General features: G+C 41.7%; 1 protein-coding gene across 3 annotated transcripts in view; it reads right to left on the bottom strand.

Moving 5' to 3' along the window:
* Nucleotides 1–7543: 7543 nt before the first annotated feature.
* SUSD5 (sushi domain containing 5) overlaps nt 7544–19360 on the bottom strand; it is a 42532-nt gene continuing 30715 nt past the window's right edge. For 2 of the 3 annotated variants that reach the window (XM_048510280.1, XM_048510278.1), the window contains exons 3-5: nt 17295–17413; nt 11824–12012; nt 7544–9694 (exon numbers count right to left, since the gene is read on the bottom strand). In XM_048510280.1, the coding sequence (XP_048366237.1) occupies nt 8616–9694; nt 11824–12012; nt 17295–17413 (1387 nt within the window). In that variant the 3' untranslated portion in view covers nt 7544–8615. The remainder of the gene's footprint in view (nt 9695–11823; nt 12013–17294; nt 17414–19360) is intronic. The other variant, XM_048510279.1, reaches the window with a different exon arrangement.

Here is a 19360-nt window from a genome sequence, read left to right as displayed (position 1 = left end):
GAAGCGTCTTCCCGGCGGCGCGGTGCGAACCACGCCACCAGGAAGACGCTGTCTCCCTTCTCCGCCCCTACTCACGATGTCTCCGTGCGGTAAGCCTGCTGGCCGTGGAAGCCCCGCCCACACTGTCCTCCGACCTCCAGGGGTGAGGAGGGGCAGCGTGAAGACTTCCACGACCAGCAACGGCAATCGATGGAGAAATTGAATGAAAGCGGAGAAAAAAAAAGAAGCGACTCCTTGCGGAGGCCTCTGCCCAGCCTGCTTGCCGCGACTTTAGCGTCTTGAGAGCGAACTAATGCGCGCTTACGCCCGGCCAGAACTCTTGGCGGTAAGGTACTGCTCTTGGCTTTACGTGCGGAAACGGCCAATGTTTTCATCTGCCCCGGTCTTCACCAGGAGTTCAATTTGTTGATACTAGCAGGTAGTTATACGTATCTCCATGATGTGATGTGGTTTCCTTCCTGATCTGTGTTGGCCAAGTTGATGTAAGAAACACAAGAGTAGGCCAAGTCAGTTTTTCTCTGGTCAGCTGACATTCCCATTTTGGAGTAACTTCACACCTCATTATACTAAGATTGGTGAAGCACTACTGTATTACAGTGTGATACTTCCCCTAGATTTTAAAATGGGTTTACCTTCAGGAACAGACGTTTTCTTCTATATTTGTAGGGGTTGAATTAATATCACACATAAGATTAGATCCCTTTCATTACGGGAAGACTTTGTAACTCGTCCTTCCTTACTAATAAACCAGAGTCTAGGGTGGCCAGATTTTCCTCTGGCCCTTATTACAGACATAATTCAGCAATAAAATATTCATGCTAGAGAATAATTATTTTTAATTGCAATCCAGTTTAATTAATTTACAGGGGAAATTTTCTATCATCAAGAAATGCTTTCATTAAAAGAATAGCAACTGTGATTCTGCAGCAGCATTTGTTAGTTTCTCTGACTTTCTAGTCAGCAATTCTAGCTTTTATGTGTAAATTTCTGTTACTTAAGGTCTTATCTTTCAAACCAGCGGAAGTCCATCTCAATTTAGTGTCATTGTATTCTGTGTGTATTGGCTTGTGCCAAAATTGCTGAGGGTTGTCAGTACTTGTAGTAGTTGCCAAATTCAGCAGGTAGAGCCTTTTCTGTTATGTAAATGATGCGATGGAGAAAGCGTCACCTGTTAAATTTCTGCTCATCACATAAAGAAATAAGAACTCTGCCGGAAGAATTGGCAATTCTAGCTGCTTTTTCATAACAAAAATATTTCTTACAGAGTAATACAACAATGCTCTTAAGGTTCATTGTACCCTTTGATCTGTAGGGGAGTAGTCACTGAAATCACTTCAAGTTTTTAGATTTTGTCTCATTTTGCTCTGAAATGTTTATGTTTTGGGTGTGTGGGAGATGCTATTGTATTTGTCCCTTCATTTTTATTCATTGCATACCTGTCTGCCTTTTATTCTGCAAGTTTCATACCAGTCCAAAGACTGAGCTGTGTGGTGTAAGAATGGCTTCCCATTTATTTTATTTTTTTAATTAGGAGGTTGGTGCTATATTTTGTGCCTGATTCTGATGTGGCCGAGTGGCATTGAGTGTTACAATAAAATGCCTTTCAAAGAGAGGGGTTTTTTGGTGGTGCTTTTTGACAGTACAAGAGCCTTAGGACATAGGTGAGATTTATTGGCTCAGCGTGAATGTGACAATGCAAAGATTGACAAGAGTTTTGAAGGTACAAGCTGCTAGAATCACAGGGCAGTGGTGCTAATCCACAGATTTATCAATCTGGAAAATATGGGTTTAGGGGAGTGTGATCCTCTTGTCTTCAGGGGGACTACATTAGTCAAAATTGGGGGAGTCCCTTTCTAACAGAGTGTCTGCACGGTGGTCAGAGTTCTATACATAGAGCTGTTTCAAATGGAGAGGGCTGTTTTGAAAGTAAAGGGCCCCAAATTCACTCCATGCCACCCCCAAGTGAGGCCAAGCCTCTGGCCTTAGGAAGCCCCAAATGCCTGGTCAATGGGACTTTAATTTTTTTTTTAAAAAAGAACAGCATGAATTAATTAGAACATAAGAACATAAGAACTAGCCTGCTGGATCAGACCAGAGTCCATCTCGTCCAGCATTCTGCTACTCGCAGTGGCCCACCAGGTGCCTTTGAGAGCTCACTTAAATTAAGTTGCAGATGGCAGCCACTCATGCAACATTTATTTGCAATTCCCCATCCACGCATGGATGCATGTGCAGAAACTTGCTTCTGTGTGCAGATAATCCCCAGATGGATGAAGGTGACTAGCATTGGATTAATTTCTGGGTCAGACCCAAGCTTCTTATACTATAAAAGCATTGTTTGTTCTCGTTGTGGCAGAAATAGTTTATTTAACTCATTTATACCTCACCTTTCTCCCTAATGGAGACACAAAGTGGCTTACAGCAGTGATTCCCAAAGTGGGCACCACCGCCCCCTGGTGGGTGCTGCAGCGATCCAGGGGGGCAGTGATGGCCACAGGTAGAAACATTAATACATATATCTTTCTGTTTAATTGCTATTAAAATTTTTAAAAAAATTAATTTCCAGGGGGTGCTAAGTAATATTTTTTCTGGAAAGGGGGCGGTAGGCCAAATAAGTTTGGGAACCACTGGCTTACAGCATTCTCTCATCATGCATTTTATCCTCACAAAAACCCTGCAAAGTGAGTTAGGCTGAGAGAGGCTGATTCTGCACAGGCAACTGAAGTAGGTTACATGAACCCATGTTGCCTGTGCCACCGTTTGCACGGCTGGTGCAGGAGCCAGCCAGGATCACTGGGATCCCAGCAGCAGGAGGCTATATGGTTTGCACAGGAAACGTGTTTCTGTGCAAATCATGCAGCTGAGAATCCTCCCCACCTCAGAACCCCCCACCTACCGGCACAACATAGCGGCCGCCTATTATAGAATTCACTCCAATGGTGGCCACCTTGGGAATCCACCATAATGGTGGCCGGAAGGGGTGGGCATAGAACACTTCCTGCTTGCTTTAATTCGCACAGGCAAGCAGGAAGTGTTTGAAACCCGGGTTAAAGGGGGAAAGTCGCGACTTTTGTTTAACTTGGGTTCAGGCGAATATAATGGGTCAGAAGGATTTGGGGGAGGGGTGAGTTCTGTGGGAACTTCTTCCCCAAAATGGTTTTTAAAAGGGCCTGAACCCATTATATTTGGCCTGTGCAAAATCACCCAGAGTGTGACTGGCCCAAAGCCAGCCATCTAGCTTACATGGCATGAGTGGAGATTTGAACTTGGATTTTCCAGATACTAATCTGACCCTCTGAACTGCTACACTACACTGGCTTTAAAAACTAACTAAACATGTCAGGCTGTTTCTCAACCCAGATCAGCACTTAAGCTTACACTATGTCTATTTACACTTTCAAGAGATGCTGCAGATTTCTTTGTGAGCTAAATTTCATTAGGGAAGTTAGAGACACTTCTTGAAGAATTGCCCCTGCTATTTTGTATAATGAAAATAAGGGGCTATGAGACCATCAGGCAATTATTCTGTAACCTCTATTGTGGCTACTGTTGACCCGCAACATTTGATGAGCCGATTGTTATGGATATGCTGATATAGTCTCGTGTTTGCAATAGACCAAAGCTACTTCAGGTTCTATTTTTTAAAAAATTAATATACAAACTGTCAGAAGAAGTAGACGGTGCCAGAGAAAACATTCCCATTTAATAATGTTTGAACATGGAGCGGTGATGCAGTTTGTAGCAAGGCAGTGAGAAAAACCCACAACTAATCCTTCATAGCAGCTGTCTGAACTCTTGGTTGTCTGCCATCCTTTAAACAGCAACTTCATTTTTCTGCTAGCTTGCGGACTGAATGACCTAGTGTGGGTGAAGCTAACTCCATGCTGTAAAAGAAGCTAAGTCAAGAAGTCGCCTAAGGAGTTTTGAAAATCACAGCTTGCAGCTCAGCAAATCAGCATTCTGTGTCTCAATGGTCTTCAGTACCTAGTCTTAAGGCATTAAAATAAACAGATAGCTTTAAAATAAGTTACCACCCCCCCCTCCTGCTTTTAATCTCCTTTCACCTCTACTCCCTGTTTGGAAACAGGGGTTGTTTTTATTAACTGTAAGACCAAGTAAATATTCTGTTGTTAGGTTAGGATGGGTGTGACTCTGCTTAGCTGCTCCTCCTCAAACACACCCAACAATTTTACTTCACTATGCAATTTAGGGAAGCTATTAGGTAAGATGTTATAAACACTATCAAGTGGTAGCATATTTACTACTTAATTTTGACTTTTAGTATTTATTTATTTAGAAAATGTATATGCTGCCTCTTCAGAGAACCTGTTCAAGGCAAATTACAAAGAAACACATAATGCTGGTAGAAAGCATGACATTATTACATTTAACAAACTATTAAGAGCATAAGAACAGCATGAAACATTTAGCAGCCTAAAATGATTTGTGCAAAACAGGTCTCAGGCTAGAAGCATATAGTAAAATATTGATTCCTTAGTTAAAAGTCTGAGTAATAGGAAATGTGTTGGCCTGGCACCTAAAAGGAGGTAGGTGTGCCAGGTGAGGTACCTCATTCCACAGGTGAGGTACCATCACTGAAAAAGCCTTGTCTGTGGTCACCACCAACCTCACGTTTACATAATAATATTCAAGGTTAGATTAAAAATAATTATATTCAACAGCACTATTCAGCCTTAACCAGTCTCATTTTGTAGCTCTTTGTGAGAAAATACTTTGATCAACAGACTTTAAGTAATGTTTTATAATATAGTTAGCAAATATTCAATAAAAGTACATTTTAAATAGTTCTAAGTAGTTTCCCAGTTCAACAGAATAACATTGAAGACACTGAAAACAGAGTCCAAGGTGTGGCTAAATTGTTCTATACTAAGCCTAACTGATAGGGCAGTAACATTTATTCCAACAACTCAGAAACCAATGAGAGTAATGCTGTGAATCAAGCAATAGGAACTGCGGACTCAACTGAGATTCTGACCATTATGACTTGGAGGGTGGGAGTAAGAGAAGAGAGTTTGGTTGAAGGAATCAGAATTACAGGACAGTGAATTAAGGACAGGTGTCCAAGAACTGAACATTATGTCTATTGGCAAGTTTGATCAAATGTAACTGAGTAACAGCCTTCCTGGGAAAGGGTGTCTTTCCCCCTGTACAGTATTATTCCCACATACTGTTTAAAAACTGCCACCCCACTTCTTTATGTTCCCCATTTATATTTACCGCAGCTTGTGTTTCTTTTATAACGTTTCTGTTCATGTTTTAAAAGAGGCCCATCTTGTCCCCGTCATTACCTCATTGCTCAGTTAATGATAGACTCCAGTAGATTTATACGCAGGCTACAAATCTTAATTCTCTGGTGCACTGTGCAAGGCAGAAAAGTAACATAAATCCTTTGGGGTGGAGCCTAGCTCTAGGAACCCTTAGGACTTTGTATTTTGGGTGTGTGTGTGTTACACTATTGTAATTTTTATGTAAGAGTTAATGTTTCAGTCAGCACTTTAACATCTCATCCTTTTTCAGTTATAACACTTCCTTTCAGAGTTTGTTATGCAGTAGAAAGGGGATGCCAAGTGTAGTCAGAAATGCATTCCAGACCTTAAGAAATCTGATTTCAGTAAACTTAAGAAACTACTGGGTGTGATCCCGTGGTTAAGAATACTAAAAGAAAAGGGAGTGCATGATGGATGTGAGTTTCTTAAAAGTGAAATCTTGAAGGCACAAACAGTTCCAATGAGAAGGAAAAACGAGTGTCTAAGGAAACCAAGGATGGATATCTGAGGAACTTTCAGCTGAGCTAAGATTTAAAAGTGCTTGTGAAAGAATCTGGGAATCTTAGTAGACCTCAACTGAACATGAGTCAGCACTATGATGTGGCAGTTAAGAAAGCCAGTGCAATTCTGTGCTGTATCAATAGGAGTATAGATCAAGGGATGTAATAGAACCACTCGATTTTGCATTGGTCAGACCTCAGCTGGAATACTGTGTCCAGTTCTGGGCACCGCAATTCAAGAATGATATTGACTTGATGTAAGGGTCAAGAGGAGGGTGACCAAAATGGTAAAAGGTCTGGAATCCATGCCTTATAAGGAGCAGCTTAGGGAACTAGGTATATTTAGTGTGAAGAAGAGAAGATTCAGGGGTGACATGATAGCCATTTTAAATATTTGAAGGGATGTTATGTTGAAGAGGAAGCAGGCTTGTTTTCTGTTGCTCCAGAGACTAGGAAAAGGAGTAATGAATTCAAAGTACAAGAAAAAAGGTTCCACATTAACATTAGAAAGACTTTCCTGACAGTAAGGACCGTTCAACAGTGGAGTCTCCTTCTTTGGAGGTTTTTAAACAGAGGCTGGATGGCCGTCTGTCAGGAGTGCTTTGATTGTGTATTCCTGCATGGCAGGGGGTTGGAGTCGATGGCCCTTGTTGTCTCTTCCAACTCTATGATTCTATGATTTTTACACGTTTTCTACTGTCCAGTGTTTGACTGGGGTTCCCAGCACAACCTGTGCAAATACTAGCAGATTTGTAGGTTATGGGGAGGGTGAAGTTTGGGGAGGATGTGATACTTCCAGGTGATGCTCTAGAAAGTTTCTCTAATCTCCATGGTAAATAGTATCACAGGCCATTTTTTCTTCCACTTTTCAATTTCTCAAGGAAGAAAGTTGGGGTCGGGGGGGGGGGGGGTTGGCCATTTATCCATGCACTATTAGCCCTATGGTGGGTTCTTTAACTTTGCTTGGCAGTGGGATTGTGGTTATTTGTTTCCAAAGTTATCCTCCTCCAAAGCGTCCCTTACCAAGGCGATCCACCATTTCGTCCACCTACCTCCATTTGTCTATTTCCTTGCAAGCTCTATTTTGGGAGGTTGCCTGCTTTTTTCCTTCCCATCTTCCCATCTTTGTTCTAGTGTTACGCTGCTAGACCAGCTAGTCAATTTCACTTTGATTCATTCACTTCTCCAGCAGTAGACCTTTGGTGTTAAAATTTGTATAGCTTTTCTGAACATTCTGAAAAGGTGGCCCAAAGAGAAGGAAGAACTACTGTGGTCTGGGTGGAGGAAGGTAGGGAGAAGCGAGAAAATCCAATGAAACCTAAATGCACAGTGATCTCCTTAGCTTTCTCTGTGAAGGGAGAGGAAAAGTTGAACTTGAAGAGCATTGAGAAACTGTGGGGATTCTCTGATCTGACAAAGGGCAAGTTCTGATGAGGGGAAATTGTGTGCAAAACCAAGAATCATACTTGGAAGGGGACCACATGCACGTAAATGGCCAATGTGTATACATAACCATATGTATTGATTAATGTGGCTGTGAATGCCCAGGAACTATGGGGTTCATATATATAGCAAAAAACTTACCATAGTTTAGCCATCATGAGTGACCTTGGCTTGTTCCCTTTATGACCACGTATGGTGGCCATATCAGATCTTTGTCTGGCATAAGCCAACCCTGAGTTAACCTAAGAATAAAAACGGTCACTTCAGACAGTCTCTAAATTAAGAGTGCAGTTGAACGTCATGTGTTATTGACACCCAACTCCATTATGAAGACAGCATTGTCACTGGGGAAATAATAGTCTTTGAGGACTTTGCAGGTAAAGTGCTGAGGCCTATCTCCTTAGGAAGATTTTCCTATAGGATATGAAAGGGTTGAAAGGAGTATTGAAATTGTTGTTTATTTCTAGAGATTAATGAAGTTTAGTACAATACAAAGTCTTTAGGGTTGATATCCTGGGTACACTTTACTGAGGAGCAAATGCAATTGACCTCAGGTCTATTCAGACAATATCTCTTCTGTGTATACATCTCACACAAATATAAAAAGGCACTTCTTCCCTTTTTTTTGCCTTAAATTACATTGAAATAACAGTTTAAAAAATTCAAATATCCCAATAATGTTGTGTTTCCACTGATGAGTCCATGGTGATTCCCTCTCTACAACCTGCAGGATGGAACTGCTCCAGTACAACTCATTTAAATGAACCGGGACTTCAGGGGAGGAATTCACACTAATGTGCATGTCAATAATTCAAACTCCAAGTCCTTCTCATCAAATGTGACCTCTTAATGTATCCTTTCATTAGAAAGGGCAAATGTAATAGTTCAAATAAATTCTCTCCTCTTTTCACCCATCTGCTGCCCTGGCTTTATTTGAAGTTTCTTTCACACATATCACTGGTAGTCAGCTTATCACAGGAGAAGGAAAAAAATTGCATTTATGGTTTCATGTAACTATCAGAATTTTTTAAGATGCTGTTAAGTGCATTCCACCCTATTATAGACCAATTCAAGGCAGCAGCTGTCAAAGCTTACAGCTTGCCACGAAGATGGGTATTGAATTTACATGACAAGAAATCTCCACCTGTGATGACTGATCTGCCTTCTTTTTAAATCAGCTCTGAAGTCTTCACGAACTGGAATAGTTTTAAAAAGAGATACCTAAATTAACGCCAAGATCAATATATTATGCTGTGATTTCAAATAGTTGCAAGCCCTGCTGAACCACACACAGGTTTTCACTTATTGTTTTTTGAACTGGTGGCTAGCAGTGGGCATTTGTCGTTCAGTTTTCCCCTTCTCCCCAGTAATGTTGCATGTTAGATTAGACTCTCTGCATTTCAATCTGTTGTAGCTGGTGCCCAGGATGATCCTTCCCATTCAGTTTATAAACAGAAGTCTTCTGTTGCCTTTTCCTAAAGCACCACATTGCAAAAATAGCAGCCAGCAATAGCAAGCACAGCACAGTCACCCCAATGGCTATCATGGCGCCTTTGTCTGAGCTGGAACACTCTGTCCCAACACATGGTTCAAAAGTGGTCAGAAGCTTTCCTCCTAGTCCATAGTTAAGAATGTCTCGCTCTATTAAATCATCAGCAGATGGCTCAGAAAAGACATTTTGAGAAGGCACAGTTGTTACAGCTTGAGTGGGCAATGTTGTCATTTCTTCTTCCTCTGGCAACAGGATGTGGTCAATGAGACTGAGCATCGAAGAAGTCTCCAGTGTGGCTGAGATCAAGCTAGTGGCTGTGTCTACTGATGCCAATCCCTGAGTGACAAATTCCATAGGTGTGGTTGGGACATACCTGATGATGTTCTCAGAGCCGTTGCTAATACTTACATTCTCTGGAGCACTTACTGGAGTTAGTGCTACTGGCATTCCAAGTATTCCATCAGTATTATATGTCAGTGATGGAACCTCCCCAATTGGCATGAAATCCTTTCCCAGGCTGCTACTGCCTGATTTCCCAATGCCAGTGTGGTTTGGTCGGTCACTGGTAATGTCATCTTCCATTCCCAAGGATCCATCAATGTTATCCCCCTCCTCCTCTGCCTCCCCTTCTTCCATTGCTTCTTGAGTAACAGGGTAACCATCAAGCCAAGATTCATCTGTTTTAGAATCTGTACTTTTTGTTGCTCCTGTACCATTGTTCACAAGTAAAGGTCCAATGTGGACATCCTCATCATCATATATCAATTTGGAGCCCTGCTCAATATATATAGTTTTCAATCCAATGTGGTTGCCATCAGCAAGCTGTGTCTTGGTACCACCAACTATGGTTTTCTCTGGTTTGTGATCCTTCTCCTCTGTCTCTCTGGAATTATTTTCTTCCTGTTCCTCAATAGGCATAGATAGGTCATCAGGAAAATTATCCTCATAATCAATATGACCCTCGGTTTCACCTGAAAGAGGAAACATAATAATTTGACAATATAGTCTACTCCAGCATTCCCTCAGATCCTTATAACAAACTGGTTGAAACTGAAAGCTGTAAATCTCAGTTGTCTTACAGTTTGGTAGCAGTGGCAGAATTGCCATAAATCAACTGTTGAAACAGCAACAAGAAATAAAAAATAGACTCAAATATTATTATTATTATATATATTACATAATATTAAACTCTGAAGCAGGGGTGTCCAACTCTGGTCCTTCAGAATGTTCATGGACTATGATTCCTATCAGCCCCTGCCAGCATGGGGCTGATGGGAATCGTAGTCCATGAGCATATGAAAAGCCAGAGTTGAACACCCCTGCTCTAAGGCAACTAAATCAAAACTCTAGAGTGTTACAGACAAAATTACACATAAAAATAATTTTGCATAATTCTCTTTATATATACCAATGACATATATTAAAATAGTAGATGCAGTGGCTAGATTAGTCCAGGGGTCTGCAACCTGCGGCTCTCCAGATGTTCATGGACTACAATTCCCATCAGCCCCTACCAGCATGGCCAATTGGCCATGCTGGCTGGGGATGATGGGATTTGTAGTCCATGAACATCTGGAGAGACACAGGTTACTTCACTGTCTCAGATTCAAGGAAATCAGATCCAAGTATGTGAATCTCACTCCTTTACATTTACCCGATCTCCCCAATTTATTTAGATTACATTACTTGTTGGACAACCCTGATCCTTCTCTCTGTATGATAGTGGCAGACTTTCTCCTGGAAATTACTAAATGCCAGTAGATTTCCTTCGTCCTAACATGTATATCCTGTATTGTATATGCTTTTTAATCTGTTTTTATTATTGTTGTACTGCTGTCTATGCCAATAAAGGCTTGCTTCAAGAGAGACACAGAGCTCTGGATCCAAATCCTCAACTCCAGCCATTCTCTCTCCCTCAGCCTAAACTACCTCACAGGGCTATTGTGAAGATAAAATGGAGGCTGTGCGCTGCTGTTAGTTGCTGAGAAGAATAAAAATATGATAGACATTCTAGTTTCGCCCTTCCATACTTTGGGGACAGAGTTCATAATGAGTTTTGCAGCAGTAATTATAGGTCGGAACAACCCAGAACACGTTACAGTAGCATTTTTTTGTTTTGCAATGTTAACCTGAAATACTCAAGGAGCTCTCCAAAGTTATATTCTGGGGAAAAAAAACATTTTTGGCTAGATGCGCATTTTCATTCCATTCTGAATTCTGAGAAGCTTGCTCTGTTTTACCTGTCTTGGTTGTGTTGTGCCTACTTTCATTCCCCCCTTAAAGAAGACAGAAAGTTCTGCCAGAAATAACTTCTTAAAGGTCTGATACTTCTCAGGAAAAACACTGAAATGTTGACAAGGAAATTCTAAAATACTCTCTTAGTCCCAGACTTTAGCTGTTGAACAGCACTATGCACAGGAATAGGCAGGGAGACAAATGAAAAAGAACTCTTGTGAAAATTATTATGTCTGAAAGTCTACTCACTGTACCATTTTGGTAAGGTTATTTTTACTTTTCTTAGAAATAACCGTTGGTATCAGGATGTGCTTTATAAGGTCAGTTCTTAGCTGGCATATGTTGCTTGGGCTCCACTCATGCCAAAAACTACACTGATTTGAGGATCTGGCCTACTATTTTTGAAGCCACAGACTTGCAGGGTAAAAGACAGGAAATAGGACTAAAATTGCTTTCATAATCACATAAATATCATCAAAAGAGCTATTAGGCTACCCTTTAAGTCAGGAGTGGTTTGCTCAGCCCTCCATAACAAGAAACTTTTTCTGGGGAGCAGAGGAAAATGCTCACCCTTTTCCAAAGCATGTTGGTATTACTTTTTCTTTACAAAAATTAACCAAGGGGGAGGGTGGCATATAAATATAATAGAATAAACAAATATTTAATCTGGGATATAATTCAGTTACAGGAGAATTACTCAGCTTTAGGGCAGAAAATGAGGAAACTGAAATTGTTGAAGACTATCTATTCCATTATCAACCAAAAGAGAGACTGCAACCAAGAAACCAGAAGCAGACTGAGACTTGGATGGGCATCTAAGATACCATCCAAGACACTGAAATATATGCTTAGTCACTAATCTTACCTTTGACACAGGCTTGGACTTGACCAAACCATTCTCCACATGTGTGACAAAGCAGAGTGAAAGCAGAGTCTTTGTTGCTCGTTACATATCCCTGGGCACAGATATAGTGCAGTTCATCTCCCATTTCAAACCCAGTGTGACCATGGAGAACTGTGTGAGGGAATGATGGAGGATCCCCGCATGGTCGACCTGAAGGGGGAGAAAAAGTCAGGAAGTAAAAAAATCTAGTGTTAGAAAAGTCTAGTTAGACTGGGTTGTAATGGGGTGTCTGATGTGATATTGGGAGATGAACTTGTGAACATTATTTATTATATTGTCGAAGGCTTTTATTTATTATATTTATTTCAAGTTTCGCTTGTTTCCCTTCCCAAAAGTACCACAACAAACAAGCCAATAGGCATAACAATTTCTTAAGGGCCATTTTGGATGGTGCTTTCCTGATCATTTCTGAAAACTTGTTCTGAAGAATTGAGATAGCAACCAAAGATGGGTCTTTTCCACACAACAGAAATATAACAACTTGACATTATTAAAAAAGGATTTTAGGGAAGAAGCTTGCACAGCTCTCCCCCCACCCCCCACCCCCAGCACCTTCAGGACTTTTTATTTCTCTCAACACAAGTTTTTAAAAAATCACTAAACTAGCGATCATTTTTCCCCACCCCGGATTGAAGATGTCTCCTGTTTACTGAGTGACAAAAGCAGGAAGCAGGTGCTTTATGTCTCCCATCCAGTAGCATAGCACCAATGGGGCAGGGGGCGTGAAGCCCCGGGCATGCACCGGTGCAGGGGCGTGGCCTGGGCATGGCGGGGGCATTTTGAGGCATTCTGGGGCGTTCCAGGGCATGGCAGGGGCGGACAGCACCACAGCAGGGGTGCAGGCTGCACGTGTGCCTTGGGCGCAGTTCCCCCTTGCTCCGCCCCTGCTCCTGTCTCCCCTCTCCCCAGCTCTTACTTTCATTTTTGGCAGATGAGCCTCTGTCATTTGGTGAAGATTTCCTACGGAGGCTTCCTCTGCTTGCAGCTCAGCTATTTCACTCTAAAGAGTAGATTAATTGAGTTTGGTTTGCCTGGCAAGCCCACTCATGTGTCATTTTCCCTTTTTTGTCTGTTGTGAGGGAGCTGTGTGCAAAGCTAGAGAAGCTGCAATATGCACATATTGGTGTCATTGTAGGTTCACTAACATACCCCTCAAAACAAAAAAAGGAAAAATGACACGTATGTGGAATCACCATGCAAAACAAACTTTATTCATGTACTTTTTACAGTGAAATTGTGTGTGGATAAGCTGCAAGTGTAACCCCCATGCCCAGAATGGGTTGGCCCAGAATGGGTTGACCCAGTAAGGGGGTGGAGACTCAGAGCAGCAGAAAGGCTGAAAGAGCTCTTTGCAGAAGACAAGGGTACCAGACTCGGACCTTGATTTCTATAAGCCCTTAACACCTTGTTAAGGTAATTGCAATATTGTTGGGAACTACTGGGAAGGTAGTTGTTGTTTTGCTATGTTGTAAATGTTGGAGTTTATTGTTTCAGGGTTTTCTTTTATGGTTGTAATGGGTGAGAGTTCTCCTGGAGACCTTCATCATGTTGCAACCTGTTCATCAAGCCCTTGGAGTCTTCAGGAGCCAGCCAACTTGCAAAGAAGAATTTGGACTTGGCAATATCAGTAGACTGTAAATAGAAGGACTTGAAATGCAACCTGAACAGGACCTTGAATTGTAACGTTAAATGTTAATGTTTTTAAAGTGTTAATTGTTAAGAGAAGTAAACTGTTTTGTTTAAATTTGGTTCTTTGCAACTCCTTCCAAGTACTGCCCCACAGAACCCACAGAAAGAGGTTACACAAGCAAAGGAAGACTCCATGAAAAACCTTCACCAAATGGTGGAGGCAGAAGAATCTCTGCAGCAGCATACAAAATGGCGGGTGCAACTGTGAAATTGACAAGAGCTCCGTTGGCCAGCAAGTGGGAAGAAATAATTGTTTTGGCTGGCGACGCTTGTATTCTCTGCCCAGAGTGAACAAAAAAAACCCCCAAATTGGATCTTTTTAAAATGTTTGCAGGATATTTTATTTCTGCTATCCAGAAAGGACCACTGTGACCAGGCAGATGCTTAGTAAGCTTCTCTAACCATGAGCCAGTGTAGTGGTTAGGAACGGCAGATTCTAATTTGGAGAAACAGGTTAGATTTCCTACTTCTCCACCTGAAGCCCGCTTGGTGACCTTAAGTTAGTCACAGCGCTCCCAGAATTCTCTCAGTCCCACCTACCTCACAAAGTAAGTCAGAGGCAGAGGAAGGGATTGTGATTGTAAGCCACTGTGAAATTCCTTAGAATAGAGAGAAGTAGTATATAAAACAGAATCAGGAATTGACAGACAGAATCAGGAACAAAACTGGTTGAAAATAACAATCCTGGCACATGGTGAGAATGTAGGACTGGAGTCCACAAAGGGCTTTAAAGGAAGTGACACTTCAATTTTAATCCAGAAACCCATACACAACTAGTGCAGCTGTTTTAACACAAGGGCCGAATTCCCACTGAAAATTTAATCTAGATACAACCAAGTTTCAAAAGAATCGGCACCTTTTCATTCAGGTTCCAACATCCTCACTGCAGCATGTTTCTAGTGAAGATCCATTGTGGGGTGTGTGTGTGTGCCTGCTGTCAGGGGTGCAATTGTTAAGCTGGCAGCAACAACATTTCAGAGTATCTTTAGGAGACCCTCCTGATGATACCACCCAGGCTTGGTGAAGTTTGGTTCATGGGAGTCAAAGTTATGGACCCTCAAATGTGTAGACCCCATCTCCTATTAGCTCCCAATGGAGTGTTTTTCCCCCCAAAAAAGGTGCATATACAAACAGATCCAGGAAAATCCCGTGATAAGAGGGGGGGAGCTGTGTTCCGTGGTTCGGCTGTGAGGAGATCTCAAGGGAACCTGGATATTTTGGGTGACTATCCCAGGATTAATCGCCAGTGAGAAAATCACCAAGAATAGCAGCATGACCCAGTCAAAAGACAGTTGGCCATGTTTATTACTAAACAAAGTTTCTGAGTTATCTATAAAAGCTGCCCCACTAAGAGTGGGTTACAGTAGCCCAACCTCAAGATTACATGAGTGTGGATCAGCACGGCCAAGTCAGCTGAGACTAGAAGAGGTGACTGCTTAAGAGCAAGATGTATTTGACAAAAGGGACTCTGGGCAACAGACCTGCATTTCTTATGATCCTTACTGGTCAGGTTCTGTGCACACATCTCCTAACAACATCGATGCAATCAGTTATGAGCATACCAGTCACCTGGAGGGCTTAGAGGAAGGAACTGAATCCCCCTACACTTTTCCTTAAACCAAAAAAGAGACTAGTACTGTCTTGTTTGGCTCTAAGATGACAATACTGACTGGCTGTTCATTAGGCATCCATGCAACGTGATGCTACACTTGAGGATCTGATTATCCTGGCTAGCATGAACCTGCCTTTTCTCTGCTCCTGCATGAAAAACAGAGCAACATTTCAAAATCTAAGTGGTGTTTACCCACATACTTGCATAGTCTAGCGGAAGAGTTTAGATTTATACCCCACTTTTCTCTCCTATAAGGAGTTTCAAAATGACTTACAAACTCCTCCTCTTCCTCTCCCCACAACTTTGTGAAGTAGGTGGGGATGAGAGAGTTCACAGAGAACTGTGACTTGCCCAAGATGACCCATCAGGCTTCATATGTAGAAGTGGGGAAACAAACCCGGTTTACCAAATTAAAGTCTGCTGCTCTTATGGAGGAGTGAGGAATCAAATCCAGTTTTCCAAATGACAGTCCATCACTCCTAACCACTACACAATGCTGGCTCTCACACTGTCTCCTTATAAACATAGAATAACATGGAGAAGAAGAAAACTCATAATACACTGCACATTAGACGGTCACACAAGTTGGTCACTTGCATCAGCAGTTAAGTATTAGAGAGGAGGGAGAGAAATTGTGTGGTACTCTAAAATGGTAGTCATATTTCTACCATATATGTATATACTAAACTGACTTGTGGGCAGTGTGGACTACCCTGAAACCTCTACCATAGTCTCTGCAAAATTTAGCCAAAATAACCTTCAAAGAGTTTTGTGGTGGGTAATCCTATCATTTAGAGTTTGGACAGATCTACACAATTTTATATTTTCCCCCAATGGATGACAGAAAGGAGTTTTTGCAGCGTTGGAGGAGGAGTAGGTGCTGAGAGAGATACAAAACTGAAGTGCAAACAGTTAACCCAACAGTTAAAGTGCAGCTGGTAAACCACTAACATCAGAATGTCTTTATCATTCAGAAATGTATGGCTGGTTGGAGTGGCTTCATTCATTAGTCTAAATGACATCACCAGGTACTTGGAAATTCACTGTCAGCTAAATTAAAGGCTGGAAAAGAGACAGAAAGACAGACACAGTGCTGAAGACATGAAAAGGCTCTGAAGAAACAGAACCTTACAATCAAACTGCCCAAATGTTATTCAGAAAGTGTTCAGTTCTGCCTGCTCTTGGGGTTTATGTTCGCATTGATGAATCTCAACCACCCCCCCCCCCAAAAAAAAAAAAACCCCTGACAGATTAAGCTACTGAATCCATCATTATTGGTGACAAAGCTCTGCCAAAAGTCTGGCTGGGCAAAATGTAATTTCTATTCATGGCCAAACTATTAAAATGCTTTTCTGCAACAGTGGCCCCTTTCGCACATACAGAATAATGCACTTTCAATCCACTTTCAACGTACTTTGCAGCCGGATTTTATTGTGCGGAATAGCAAAATCCACTTGCAAGCAATTGTGAAAGTGGACTGAAATTGCATTATTCTGCATGTGTGAAAGGAGCCACTAATACATTATAATCAGATTGCAGAATAGAGACTTGTTTCTCTGTACAATCTTGAATGACTCAAATGGAGCACAAACCAGGAAAGGTCACAACATCAAAAGAGGAAAATTTATTTGTAGCAAATACATAAATAAATAAAACATACGTGGGAAAGTGAAATGCCACTCAGGTTTGTTTGCGTGTATGTGTGTGGGTTTGTGTGTGTGTGTGTGTGTGTGTGTGTGTGTGTGTGTGTGTGTGTGTGTGTGTGTGTGTGTGTGTGTGTGTGTGTGTGTGTGTGTGTGTGTGTGTGTGTCTTGCTGGCTTTTTACAAAACCCAGTAGTTTCTATATTGCAAAATGCACAGGGGAAAAATGGTACCACAAGGAGATAACTGAGGAAAGTGCAGAGGAAACTTCTATGTAGATGCTGCAATGCCACCAAAAATGCCTCTGGATTCATAGAGGCAGTGAAACCACAATGTACAATTGTTGTTCCCAGGATGCAATCTGTATAATTTAAATCAGGCAGTAAATTACTTCTACCCTATTACTGTAGGACTTTTTGAGAGAGAAAAACCCAAAATATTTGCTCCTGCATGCCAAAGTGATTGTTTCGGTATCATGTCAATGCTGACCTTTATCCTTCACACAAAAAGCATCATATCTACCACTTGGAGAAGGATCCATTTCGATTTGGACATCAATGACTTTCACACTCTGTGCCTTGCTGCCTGTCCTGTTGCATACCGTTGTCCTAAAAAAGACAAAAGAGATGCTCAGAAGCTATGCAAGAAACGTACATCACAGGATGTAAAAATAAAAGGTCCCCCAACAAACCTTTTATATTAACGCAGCAGAAGGAGCTTTTAAAACAGGCAAATGCTTGGTTCATTTGAACTGCATTTCTCATTTTGTGGGAGCAATATTGCTACAAATATGTGGATGTCAATGAGTCCTTCATTTAGCATGCCCTAGTCTTGTGTTAATGAAACCCAAAAACAGACAAAATGATTACAATGGGTTGGATCCTGTTCTTCTCCTTCATGTGAATATAAAGCATTTCTACTCATGCAAGACAGTGCCTGTGATTTTTTTGTGGACTCCCATCCCGTCATAGATGCAGCCCAAGCACAGCACCTGTCCTCAAAGGCCCTCCGACTCTCGACAGCAGCTTTTTTAGGAGGTGAAGGGAGCTTTCAAGCTGTTGCAGGAGATCCATTTCAGGAGTATGGCTCTTATGGTTCAACCAATGAGGTGGAATAGGGTTTCCAAGCCCCTAACCACCAGTGGGGGGTTGGGTTATAGAGTTGCCATATCCAGGTTGGGAGTTTTGATGTGAGGCTGGCAGATCTACCAGTTGCAATTGATCTATCTCAGGCAGGATGAATTAGTGAATCCTATTAACTGCATCAACGAAAGAGGAGTCAGTCATCAACGGTCCACTCCAAAGGGGAGGCAAATCCTTGTATGGAGGCGGAGCAGGGCTGCAATGGTGGATTTGGCCTCCACCAGCATAGTGAGGGTGTGCCAGAAGCATGACTAGGGGTGGAACCAACATTAGCTGGCTTCCACCTGGCCTTTTCCTGCTGGAACGGAGGCACTGGGAGCTTGGACTTATGCCACCCTTTTGGGTGACATAAGTTCATAGAGCGTGACGGAAGGCTTTTTTTTTGTTTTTTGCCTCCCTGCGCCACTGAGAAGCTCTCTTGGAGGCAGTGGGGCAGTCTGTGTCCCACCACTAGGAACTGGATTGGGCAGCCCTACCTTTTCTCTCCCCTCGTCATTCTGTATGCCTGAAACATACCAATATCCCAAGCAAATCTCTTTCAACTCTAAAAAGAATACAGCTGAATTAAATCTAATAATGGATCCATAAAATCCAATATCGTTTTCCTTCTGTAACCACCATTCGGATGCAGGGAAATAATGAAGGGAGACATGACCTTATTGTGACTCCGTAAGGTCCCTGCCTTGTCTTCTATAAGTAGAAATTATGTTCTTTTTTTCCTACTGGTTATACATTTTGCACAGAATTCCTGATGGGGTGACATGGAAAATTAAGGTGAACTCTAAAACCAGTTCACTCGTCTTCCAAGCTCCTTAATGTTGTCTCTTGAGGACAATCTCCCTGTAAGAATAACCCCTGTGGGGAATGTTTGGGGTTTAGACAAATCTTACATTTCCCCTGTTCATCTGGCACCTGCGCAGCATTTTTGTTTGTTTGTTTTTTGCTTTGTAGAGGAAGCTTTCTTTCTGAGACGTCCATGCTTCAGATTTAAATATTTAATGTGCTGTGGGCGTTTGATGCACTCAAAAGAAATGTTGGGAAAACTGTTTAAAAATGTTGACTCCTTTTGGTAGACATCAAAAATTGTGACATGTTACAAAGTGTACAAGAGGAAAAGTAGTGTTTATTTATTTATTTTATTTATTTATTTTTTGAGCTTATATACCGCCCCATCCCCGAGGGGCTCTCTGTTATGTTCACCTGGCCTCCTGTGTTAATCTCAATTTGTCAAACTTCACAGCAATATTACTCTGCTATACTGCATTTACATGTCGCAATATCAGGTTTAAAATGCAATGTTGGGTGATATTTTGCATCAGAAAATCAATTATATGTCTCTTGGAAAGTATTATAGGTCTTCCAGTCAGGACACAAGAGGGCTTCACTAAGGTGGCTGTTCTTCTATATTTTAAC

This window comes from Sphaerodactylus townsendi, linkage group LG11 (genome assembly GCF_021028975.2).
Source record: "Sphaerodactylus townsendi isolate TG3544 linkage group LG11, MPM_Stown_v2.3, whole genome shotgun sequence".
In the NCBI taxonomy this organism is placed as follows: Eukaryota; Metazoa; Chordata; class Lepidosauria; order Squamata; family Sphaerodactylidae; genus Sphaerodactylus; species Sphaerodactylus townsendi.
This window is presented reverse-complemented; position numbering and strand designations above follow the sequence as displayed.